Source organism: Cherax quadricarinatus, chromosome 24, assembly GCF_038502225.1.
Source record: "Cherax quadricarinatus isolate ZL_2023a chromosome 24, ASM3850222v1, whole genome shotgun sequence".
Lineage (NCBI taxonomy): Eukaryota > Metazoa > Arthropoda > Malacostraca > Decapoda > Parastacidae > Cherax > Cherax quadricarinatus.
Window position 1 is genome coordinate 4,897,776 of NC_091315.1, and position 13,065 is coordinate 4,910,840.

The window sequence follows — 13,065 nt, forward strand, 5'->3', positions numbered from 1 at the left end:
CGTTCAAATTGGATTTATATATTTTTAAAGTTGGTGTTTCTAAATTTTGGTCTCTGTAAGCTCTAATTTGTAAATTTTATTTCAGAAATTCGGATGTAAAGTCCTTGCGGTAAAGGCCACACACCTCAGTGCTGGTGTGGAGGGAACTAAGAAACAGGTTGCCCTAGATCCCTTCCTCGTATCGTTCAGCAACCAAAGTTCTTCTTGTTACTATTTCCATTAACTATGAATTTGTTCTCTTTCTCAGAGCCACCTACAGCACCTTCAGATGTGGTGGTGTCTGATGTTGGGAGCCGCTCAGCCCGCATCTCATGGTCGCTGCCCCAGCCAGCTGCAGTCACAATACAATACCGTGGTGAGCATCGCTTATGAACAAAACTTAACTCTGCACTTTCCCACATAGAATGTATAAAACGGTTTATATTAGTTATGTTTTTAAAGTTAATCTGTAATGTGAAATGTGCTTTAAAATTTAATATTAATATCACGGTGGTTTTCCTCTTCCGTGGCTACAGCTGAGGAAGAATCTTGGGCATCCAATGGGCGCAATGTGACAGTGGGTCAGTGGACATCCTGGCATGTAATGACTGGCTTATTTCCCTATTATACCTACGCTGTACGACTTATGGCCCACAATGACCTGGGTGTTTCAGAGCCCTCTCAAGTCCACGTCTTCACCACCCTCGAGGAAGGTTGGTAATAGTTTTTATAAGCAACGTTAAGTACATCCACAGTGGGCTACTATTTTGTAATACATGACGAGATAAAACAATGCTCCAGGTGGAAGAATACGGTAAAGCGATGAACATATTTATAATATAGAAGTATATGAGTGTTCAGAATTGATAAGGATTTATTGACGAAGCACTTCGGAGGATGCTGGTGAGTTTCTTTTAATCCAGAGATTTAGTCCTTTTCCTATTCTTCATTCTAACCTGGTTGTCTCCTGTTACCTTAGATATTGTTTGGAACTTTCTGTTTACCACTCTCCGTACTTCATATGTTTGGAAAACACTTTTGATCATCAATCCCTCTATTTTTTCTCTGGGTTTTAGAGGTTAGGTTTTGAGTGTTAAAATATCTACATTATCCAATAGCTGGAGTACAGATAATGCTACCCTCAGCTCACCTTTATGCATAACATATATAAAGGTTAGTATCTCTGAAACTAAGTGGAATCTAATAACTCTTCTTAATATCTACAGTTACTCTAAGATAAATAAATAACAAAAAGGCACAATACCGTGACTGGAACGATACACAAATAACCCGCACATAAAAGAGTGCGGGACCATTGACAAAGTGACTTTATCAATGGTCCAAGTCGGACCGAAACGTCGTCGTAAGCTTCTCTCTTTTATGTGCGGGTTATTTGTGTACTCTAAGATAACTCTTGAGATAAAAAGAAATATTTATACCCTAAGAAAGTAACTAAACCTCCTTTCTTACTAAAAATTATACATAAAAAACTAAAATGGAAGGTTTGGCATTACGGTTTCTGATACTTTCCTACCGAATTCTATACTTGACTTTAAATAATGTAAACACGATAAGCTACAGTCTCCCTCTGCTTCTCGACAGCTAATCATTGTATACCAATGTGACTCACTCAATATGAAAATTATATTATGAAGTGTCTGTACTTATAAAGTGGCTGTACTTATAAAGTGGCAGAGTGACAGCGTGTCAGCGTGTCAGCGTGCCTCGTTGTGCTCCAGGTTTTCTCGTGTTTTCACGGTCGCTCTTACGTGCTAGAACTTTAATTTGTGTCATCAATCCTATACGATACATCCCTCTAGCGCCTGGAACCAATCTTGGGCGGAAAACATTATATACTGAGTCAAAAAAGGAGAATTAGTGTGCACTACCTAGCAGAGTTTACTACCAGAGGGGAATCATAGGCCTGTGTCCCGTGTGCAAAATAATAATAATAGAACTTTTCTTTGTCAGAGGAAAGAAAGTCTCCCTGATAACATTGAGTATACATAGTGTATAGTGTATACTACAGTGGCTCCCTAGTATATAGATGATAAAGGCTAAAGTGTCATTTGAAAACAGGTGAATTTGTAAATGAAGTGATAAGCCTATAGAGGCAGGTGCCAGAAGTCGCCAGAAACTTACCACAGGTCAGCTGTTTTTAATAATCTTCCTAGCTTGCTAGTGTACTCGCATATAATCTAGTGATACCAGTGAATAGCAGAATACAGTGTTGTAGTAGCAACTAACCAGTATTATAATGGTACTTAGTGGAGTGGAGTGACTTTCATCAGTTCCTTTTTTCTTGAAATACCAGACATATACTGTGAATTTCAAATAACCTGTAGTTACCAGCGGTCGCAATATACACAACGAGAAGCAATTATTACTACAGAAAAAGCGTCCTTCCTCCAAAATTTCCACCAGTCAACTATAGTGATAATATAGCATTTATTATGGTGGAGACGAAAAAAACTAGCAAAGCTAGATACAGCGATTGATAAACAAGGGTTGAGGCACGACAGTTCGTCACTGTAGGAGCTGCCAGCAGTCACCGGTTCTTCAACACGCAAGTTATACTTTTGTATCAATCAAATCACATATTACTCGGGTAGATAATTTCAAGTAGATCCTTCATGTGTTAGCCCAAATCACCGACCAGTATGTTTTAAATAAGCGACCCACTGATCACATCAGCCTGGTTCCGAACCCTTGACTGGTCCGAACCCTTGACTGGTCCGAACCCTTGACTGGTTTCAAACGGGTTCGTTAGACAATAAAGCAGACTGTAAACAGATGGGGGTTGTAGGCGCCCTTATCAAACACAAACAATAAATATAAATCAGGCACGTACACGGTAAGCTGTCCAATATACAAGTACAGTTAGAAATAAAAATACAAATAGCTAGAGCTTCATTTAAAGAGGTTATTAGTAGAATATTCAAGAGGTTGCTAGTAGAATTACAGTAAATCAACCATTCAAATCATTATGAAGCTCTGTAGAGTCTGCAGTAAATCAAACAAACGGGCTTCTACATGGATAAATTGTCATTTTTGTGGAAATTGGTGTCACGCCCCTTGTGCAGATATCCAAGAATTAGCTACAAGCAGTATTAAAACAGGGAAGTGTATGCCCAAATGAGATAAATCTGTGAACTAAAATCACAAGGGTATTAAAAGAGGATAACATCAAAGCTGCTTTCATAGACAACCTGGAAGCTTTCTACAACAGATGGGAACATAAAATATCTGGGCTGAATGGTACTGCCCTTGATACTGGCCATGTAGTCAGAAACTGTAAGGCTGGAGGTGATGTCCTGGTAGTCAGTAAATGTGGGGCTGATAGTGCTGTCCTGGGAGACAGTAATGGTGAAGCCGGAGGTGCTGTCCTGGGAGACAGTAATGGTGAAGCTGGAGGTGCTGTCCTGGGAGACAGTAATGGTGAAGCTGGAGGTGCTGTCCTGGGAGACAGTAATGGTGAAGCTGGAGATTTTTCCCAGGTAGTCGGGAATTATACGCAGGAAGAAATACATATAAATGACATCATAGGGGACAGGAGCCATAGTGGGGAAACAAGTGTAGTCAAAGATAAGATAAAACCAATATTGCAAACTAGAAATACCACAGGAAAGAGCAAACAAGAGGACTCCACTAGCAATAGTGAGGATATATTACCAAAAACAACTGGTGGGAGCTCCATTGTTGGTGCTAGGGAGGATAGGAATAAGACAGAGAAACATGCACCAACAGGAAATACAGTCACAGAAACCCAAGGCAAACGGAAACCAAGCCTGTGCACATACTATGCACTTGGTATCTGCAGACATGGGAAATCTGGAAAAACAGACGGGACGTGCAACTATGACCACCCTAGAAAATGCCATGCCCATATGACAACAGGAAAATGCAAACTCCCTTCCTGTAAGCTTTTTCACCCTGAACTGTGTACCTCTTCAGTACAGGAAAGACTGTGCTATAACTTAAATTGCCAGGCACACCATCTAAAGGGGACAAAAAGATACAAAACATCCAGGCCATGAGAAAACCTGGGTAGCCACAGCCACTCAAGAGGGAGAGGTTTTTTAGTGCCAGGAAGAAAAAAAAACTGGCAGGAAATGGCAGAAATCGTACACCAAATCCAGTCATTCCTGGAGTGGAACCACAGTCGATGGCCTCCACTCCAAACCAACAGATACTGATACTAATGCCGGAAAAAAAATCTTCCCCCAGTACCAACATTACCACCAGTCCGATGACATTCTTCTTTGCAAATATATAGGGTCTAAAGGCAGCAACAAACAACAAAATACCTTTCATCCGTGGACTGCTTGCAGTGGCAAAGGCAATGTTCGCGGCTTTCACTGAGACCCACATAAAGGATCACTTGGACAACGAAATATGGATCCCAGGTTACAACCTATACAGATGTGACAGAGTGAACAGGCAAAAGGGGGGGGGGGGTTGGCCTGTACATTGCAGAGTCACTTGTTTGCACAGAACTGCTTAATGCCTCAAATGATGTAGTGGAAGTTTTAGCAGTAAAGGTCGAGAACCAAAACCTAGTCATTGTGGTAGTCTACAAGCCTCCGGATGCAACATCCCAGCAATTCCAGGAACAGCTGTTAAAAATTGACCACTGTCTGGAAAATCTTCCAGCTCCTGCACCCAACATCTTGCTCCTGGGGGATTTCAACTTAAGGCACCTAAAATGGAGGAATATAGTAAATAATATTGTTGCAGTAATAACACCAGGAGGCAGCTCTGATGAAAACTCACATTCACACGAGCTTTTAAATCTCTGCACAAAATTCAATTTAAACCAGCAAATAATAGAGCCTACTAGACTGGAGAATACACTAGACCTCATCTTCACTAATAATGATGATCTGATAAGAAATGTCACCATATCAAAAACAATATACTCAGATCACAACATAATTGAGGTTCAGACATGTATGCGTGGAGCCCCAGACCGACATAATGAGACTAGTCACGAGGGAGCATTCACCAAATTCAACTTTAATAACAAAAACATAAAGTGGGACCAAGTAAACCAAGTCCTAACCGATATAAGCTGGGAAGATATACTAAGCAACACAGACCCCAACTTATGCCTAGAAGAGATTAACTTGGTGGCACTCGATGTATGCACAAGGCTTATTCCTCTAAGAAAAAGGAGGAGTAGATGTAAAATAGAAAGAGACAGGCGCTCCCTTTACAGGCGACGGAAAAGAATAACAGAGAGGCTAAAAGAGGTCAATATATCTGAAATGCGTAGGGAGACACTGGTCAGAGAAATAGCAAGCATCGAACTTAAGCTAAAGGAATCTTATAGGAGTCAGGAATCGCGGGAAGAACTAAAAGCCATAAATGAAATCGAAAGAAACCCAAAGTATTTCTTCTCCTATGCCAAATCAAAGTCGAGAACAACGTCCAGTATTGGGCCCCTACTTAAACAAGATGGGTCCTACACAGATGACAGCAAGGAAATGAGTGAGCTACTCAAGTCCCAATATGACTCAGTTTTTAGCAAGCCGCTAACCAGACTGAGAGTCGAAGATCAAAATGAATTTTTTATGAGAGAGCCACAAAATTTGGTTAACACAAGCCTATCCGATGTTATCCTGACGCCAAATGACTTCGAACAGGCGATAAATGACATGCCCATGCACTCTGCCCCAGGGCCAGAGTCATGGAACTCCGTGTTCATCAAGAACTGCAAGAAGCCCCTATCACGAGCCTTTTCCATCCTATGGAGAGGGAGCATGGACACGGGGGTCGTCCCACAGTTACTAAAAACAACAGACATAGCCCCACTCCACAAAGGGGGCAGTAAAGCAACAGCAAAGAACTACAGACCGATAGCACTAACATCCCATATCATAAAAATCTTAGAAGGGTCCTAAGAAGCAAGATCACCACCCATCTAGAAACCCATCAGTTACACAACCCAGGGCAACATGGGTTTAGAACAGGTCGCTCCTCTCTGTCTCAACTATTGGATCACTGCGACAAGGTCCTAAATGCACTAGAAGACAAAAAGAATGCAGATGTAATATATACAGACTTTGCAAAAGCCTTCGACAAATGTGACCATGGCGTAATAGCGCTCAAAATGCATGCTAAAGGAATAACAGGAAAAGTCGGTCGATGGATCTATAATTTCCTCACTAACAGAACACAGAGAGTAGTCGTCAACAGAGTAAAGTCCGAGGCAGCTACGGTGAAAAGTTCTGTTCCACAAGGCACAGTACTCGCTCCCATCTTGTTCCTCATCCTCATATCCGACATAGACAAGGATGTCAGCCACAGCACCGTGTCTTCCTTTGCAGATGACACCCGAATCTGCATGACAGTGTCTTCCATTGCAGACACTGCAAGGCTCCAGGCGGACATCAACCAAATCTTTCAGTTCGCTGCAGAAAACAATATGAAGTTCAACGATGAGAAATTTCAATTACTCAGATATGGTAAACACGAGGAAATTAAATCTTCATCAGAGTACAAAACAAATTCTGGCCACAAAATAGAGCGAAACACCAACGTCAAAGACCTGGGAGTGATCATGTCGGAGGATCTCACCTTCAAGGACCATAACATTGTATCAATCGCATCTGCTAGAAAAATGACAGGATGGATAATGAGAACCTTCAAAACTAGGGATGCCAAGCCCATGATGACACTCTTCAGGTCACTTGTTCTATCTAGGCTGGAATATTGCTGCACACTAACAGCACCTTTCAAGGCAGGTGAAATTGCTGACCTAGAAAATGTACAGAGAACTTTCACGGCGCGCATAACGGAGATAAAACACCTCAATTACTGGGAGCGCTTGAGGTTCCTAAACCTGTATTCTCTGGAACGCAGGCGGGAGAGATACATGATTATGGACACCTGGAAAATCCTAGAGGGACTAGTACCGAACTTGCACACGAAAATCACTCACTACGAAAGCAAAAGACTTTGCAGACGATGCAACATCCCTCAATGAAAAGCAGGGGTGTCACTAGCACGTTAAGAGACCATACAATAAGTGTCAGGGGCCAGAGACTGTTCAACTGCCTCCCAGCATACATAAGGGGGATTACCAACAGACCCCTGGCAGTCTTCAAGCTGGCACTGGGGAAGCACCTAAAGTCGGTTCCTGACCAGCCGGGCTGTGGCTCGCACGTTGGTTTGCGTGCAGCCAGCAGCAACAGCCTGGTTGATCAGGCTCTGATCCACCAGGAGGCCTGGTCACAGACCGGGCCGCGGGGGCGTTGACCCCCGGAACTCTCTCCAGGTAAACTCCAGGTATAAAGTGGCTGTACTTATAAAGTGGCTGTACTTATAAAGTGTCTGTACTTATAAAGGGTGTTATTAATGACGTGGGAGATGACGAGGGTAAATAAAATGTACTGGGGAAGGTTTTTGATTCAAACTTGCAATACGTAATTGTTTAAATCATAACTAAAATTTGCTATATCCACAGTGTGTAATTGTTTAAAAAACAAACGGGTAGTTTTCTTAAGCCAATCAATTGTTATTGTGGTTATAATCATTTGCAGCATCCCAAATGCTGTTAAGTGATATACGTTTTTCCTCGATGTACAAAACTGTTCAAAAATTGTAGACCATTGTAGACCATTGTAGACCACTGTAGACCATTGTAGACCATTGCTTACTGAGAATGCAGCTCCTGATTTATAGTTCGATTTCTTAAATAACTGGAAGCTTGTCATTTACTAAAATAAATGTACAATGTGTACCTCGTATATTTTATTATTATCAAGTCCAAGTTGCAGCAGAAAAATAAGTCTGATATCTATCTGCTGATAGCTCTGAGCATATAGCTGAGATATGTAGCACTTAATTATAGGCTCCTGTACATATCAACCTTCAAATACAGTTTATCAGCCTTACGCATTCACATATTACTAATTAATATCTAAACTAGCATCAACCAAGCATATCCCAGCATACATCACACTTTATTGACGGTGCCCCGTGGCCTGGTGGCTCAAGCTCTCGCTTCACACGGCTAGGGATTGCGTTCGATTCCCAGCGAGGGTAGAAACATTGGGTGTGTTTCTTTACACCGGTTGTCTATGTTAACCCATCAGTAAAATGGATACCTAGGTGTTAGTGGACTGGTGTGGGTCGCATCCTGGGTGCTAGTGGACTGGTGTGGGTCGCATCCTGGGACAAAACTAACCTAATTTGCGGGAAATGATCAGCATAACAAGGGGTTTTCTATATAGTATAGTAGTATGTCAGTGATGTCAGCTATGGTCTGTATACCTTGTACATGTACTGGTAGAAATAAAGATATTATTATTATTATTATTATTATTATTATTATTATTATTATTATTATTATTATTATTATTATTATTATTATTATTATTATTATTATTATTTTTATTATTATTATTATTATTATTATTATTATTTTAATTATTAATATTATTTTTATTATTATTATCATTATTATTATTTTTATTATTATTATTATTATTATTATTATTATTATTATTATTATTATAATTATTATTTTTATTATTATCATTATTATTATTTCTATTATTATTATTATTATTATTATTATTATTATTATTATTATTATTATTATTATTATTATTATTATTATTATTATTATTATTATTATTATTATTTTTATTATTATTATTATTATTATTATTATTATTATTATTATTATTATTATTATTATTATTATTATTTTTATTATTATTATTATTATTATTATTATTATTATTATTATTATTATTATTTTTTATTATTATTATTATTATTATTATTATTATTATTATTATTATTATTATTATTATTATTATTATTATCTAAAGTATGTTATTATATATTATATATATCCACATCCGGTGTCAAGTACTTAATTTATTTTACAGCTGGAAATACACATTCCAATTAACGTTTAGACACATCGGTTCCATAAAAATATCCAATATAATTTCTTGAATATTCTTGGTAATAATGAAGATGTTACACATATAACTAAGCCTTAATCTAATATAATTTCTTCATATTATGCAAAGTATTTCATTAAAAATAATAGTTCAAACTTTTCACTCTGGTATATTATGATCAACATTATAAAGTATGTAAACTTCACAAAACATTCATTCACACTTAAACCGTCATAATATAACTATGACGTACAGGATGAACGGTAGTATGAGTGTGGAACATTATTACGCACTTATAAGTATACAGTCATTGTATAACTTATCATGTATGATGAGAGTGGCAGAGAACAGAGAGTTGAGCTGTGTTACATAGCTCAGTATCTTGCTGACAAATACATACTGGAGAACACAGGGAATTCAGCAGAATTCACTTTAACACTCTATATCCTCTGATGTTCCATTATAGTTTCAACATTAATAATGACTTCTTATTGAGAGTGTTGGAGAGCGCAGTGAGGTGTAGTCTAATGTGGTTGGTAAACTCAGTATGTGAAGGTTGAAGCACTGTAGTTATCTAGAGATGTGAGGTAAATTGTTGGGTATCGCTACAACTACTACTTCCATATCCTCTTTTTCTTACCGACAGTTTTCAGGTCTTCTTTACTCTTTTCTCTGGTTCATTTATAGCTTTTGTGAATTTCTTAATGACGGTAGATTGTGGAAACATAAACACATATGCAGTTTAATGTGATCCTTTTTTGACAACGTTTCGCCCACACAGTGAGCTTTTTCAAGTCAAACAGATTTCTGTTTGTGACTTGAAAAAGCCCACTGTGTGGGCAAAACGTTGTCAATAAAGGATCACATTAAACTGCATATGTGTTTATGTTTCCAGTGTGTCGGTATTTTATACCATTTATTTTCACGGTAGATTGTAACGGTACAATTCAGCGTGTAACAGAGTACATAGATCTGTCCAATTACAGCACCCACTGGAGCGCCTCGTAACGTCCGGGTCGCTGCTGGAAGTCCGTACTCTCTGCAGGTGACCTGGAGCAGTCCAGACCCGCTCCTCACTCACGGTCCACTAAGGGGATATACAATTGTCGTACGTCGGCAGAACATAGAGGGCCACCTAACCTATATAACCAGACCCGTCACAACTGTCTCAGGTCAGGAAGCTCTCTTTTGTCATATATTTTCTAATCATTATAATAATAGTACTGGGAGCTGACAGGTAGCTGTAAGACACAGGTACGGGAGTTTACGATCAATATTCTTGAAAAATAAAATGCTGTGCATGAGTAACTTCAGGGATATTGAGATACAAAACAGATTCACCAGTGTGTTAGTTATTTTTGCTGTTATTTAAATTTTTCTTTCAGAGGTAAAAATCTATTGCTTTTCCTCACCTTTCACAGCTAGTGATTGTATAATACATTTAACCTCTTTAAAAAACATCATCAACAAATTAAGTCAACGTTTTGAGTGACTCTTTTGCATCAATCTCGGTGGAGTTTTGCAAACAATAAAAAAATCTAAGTTTCTGCCATTACATACCTACAATAGACACAATAATTCACGTGCAACTAAAAAAACACATTATTGCAGTTGGAAAAAGTTACCAAAATAAAATATTACAGTAGTATCACATGTACACTCGTACCTAGGACACTGTCTGTAATTCAGATATATTACATAATATATTACATCCTAGGTAGTAGGTTGGTAGACAACAACCACCCAGGGAGGTACTACCGTCCTGTGGTAGTAGGTTGGTAGACAGCAACCACCCAGGGAGGTACTACCGTCCTGTGGTAGTAGGTTGGTAGACAGCAACCACCCAGGGAGGTACTACCGTCCTGTGGTAGTAGGTTGGTAGACAGCAACCACCCAGGGAGGTACTACCGTCGTGTGGTAGTAGGTTGGTAGACAGCAACCACCCAGGGAGGTACTACCGTCCTGTGGTAGTAGGTTGGTAGACAGCAACCACCCAGGGAGGTACTACCGTCCTGTGGTAGTAGGTTGGTAGACAGCAACCACCCAGGGAGGTACTACCGTCCTGTGGTAGTAGGCTGGTAGACAGCAACCACCCAGGGAGGTACTACCGTCCTGTGGTAGTAGGTTGGTAGACAGCAACCACCCAGGGAGGTACTACCGTCCAGTGATAGTAGGTTGGTAGACAGCAACCACCCAGGGAGGTACTACCGTCCTGTAGTAGTAGGCTGGTAGACAGCAACCACCCAGGGAGGTACTACCGTCCTGTAGTAGTAGGTTGGTAGACAGCAACCACCCAGGGAGGTACTACCGTCCTGTAGTAGTACGTTGGTAGACAGCAACCACCCAGGGAGGTACTACCGTCCTGTGGTAGTAGGTTGGTAGACAGCAACCACCCAGGGAGGTACTACCGTCCTGTGGTAGTAGGTTGGTGGACAGCAACCACCCAGGGAGGTACTACCGTCCTGTGGTAGTAGGTTGGTAGACAGCAACCACCCAGGGAGGTACTACCGTCGTGTGGTAGTAGGTTGGTAGACAGCAACCACCCAGGGAGGTACTACCGTCCTGTGGTAGTAGGTTGGTAGACAGCAACCACCCAGGGAGGTACTACCGTCCTGTGGTAGTAGGTTGGTGGACAGCAACCACCCAGGGAGGTACTACCGTCCTGTGGTAGTAGGTTGGTAGACAGCAACCGCCCAGGGAGGTACTACCGTCCTGTGGTAGTAGGTTGGTAGACAGCAACCACCCAGGGAGGTACTACCGTCCTGTAACTGTTTTATACGATGGTAGGATTGCTGGTGTCCTTTTTTTTCTGTCTCATACACCTGCAAGATTTCAGGTATGTCTTGCTACTTCTACTTACACTTAGGTCACACTACACATACATGTACAAGCATATATATAAACACCCCTCTGGGTTTTCTTCTATTTTCTTTCTAGTTCTAGTTCTTGTTTATTTCCTCTTGCCTCCATGGGGAAGTGGAACAGAATTCTTCCTCCGTAAGCCATGCGTGTTGTAAGAGGCAACTAAAATGCCGGGAGCAAGGGGCTAGTAACCCCTTCTCCTGTATATATTACTAAATGTAAAAGGAGAAACTTTCGTTTTTCCTTTTGGGCCACCCTGCCTTGGTGGGATACGGCCGGTGTGTTGAAAGAAAGAAATGTGCTACATAATATATTATATAATACTGACCTTCGCCTAAGGTTTCAAGAACGATAGCAAAGTAATCTGTCAGAATCTGAAACATTTTTACATAACAGGAATGTTGAAGAAAAACTTTGTTTATCCTCCTTATGAAGACTGATCCATAAGGTAGTTCCCCATTATCACTGCTAAAACAAATTGATCCAAGTGATAACTGATCCTATATAAGTATTGTGAATCATCAAGTCTATTGACACAACACAATGTCTCCCTTATCAGTCATCCAACACATTGTTTGTCCACTGATCCAGCACAGTCTCCATGACCACTGATCCAGCACAGTCTCCATGACCACTGATCCAGCACAGTCTCCATGACCACTGATCCAGCACAGTCTCCATGACCACTGATCCAACACAGTCTCCGTGACCACTGATCTAGCATAGTCTCCATGACCACTGATCCAGCACAGTCTCCATGACCACTGATCCAGCACAGTCTCCATGACCACTGATCCAGCACAGTCTCCATGACCACTGATCCAGCACAGTCTCCATGACCACTGATCCAGCACAGTCTCCATGACCACTGATCCAGCACAGTCTCCATGACCACTGATCCAGCACAGTCTCCATGACCACTGATCCAGCACAGTCTCCATGACCACTGATCCAGCACAGTCTCCATGACCACTGATCCAGCACAGTCTCCATGACCACTGATCCAACACGGACTCCACGACCACTGATCCAACACGGACTCCACGACCACTGATCCAACACGGACTCCACGACCACTGATCCAGCACAGTCTCCATGACCACTGATCCAGCACAGTCTCCATGACCACTGATCCAGCACAGTCTCCATGACCACTGATCCAACACGGACTCCACGACCACTGATCCAACACGGACTCCACGACCACTGATCCAACACGGACTTCACGACCACTGACCCAACACGGACTCTATGACCATTGATCCAGCTCAGTCTCCATGACCACTGATCCAACACAGACTCT

At 40.9% G+C, this 13,065-nt stretch overlaps 1 protein-coding gene across 1 annotated transcript in view; it reads left to right on the forward strand.

The window, feature by feature from the left end:
- Window positions 1-13,065, forward strand: part of LOC128690681 (cell adhesion molecule Dscam2-like) — a 536,323-nt gene that overhangs the window by 312,419 nt on the left and 210,839 nt on the right. The window contains exons 14-16 of the mRNA XM_070088137.1: window positions 248-355; window positions 516-692; window positions 9,887-10,072. Of these exons, the coding sequence (XP_069944238.1) occupies window positions 248-355; window positions 516-692; window positions 9,887-10,072 (471 nt within the window). The remainder of the gene's footprint in view (window positions 1-247; window positions 356-515; window positions 693-9,886; window positions 10,073-13,065) is intronic.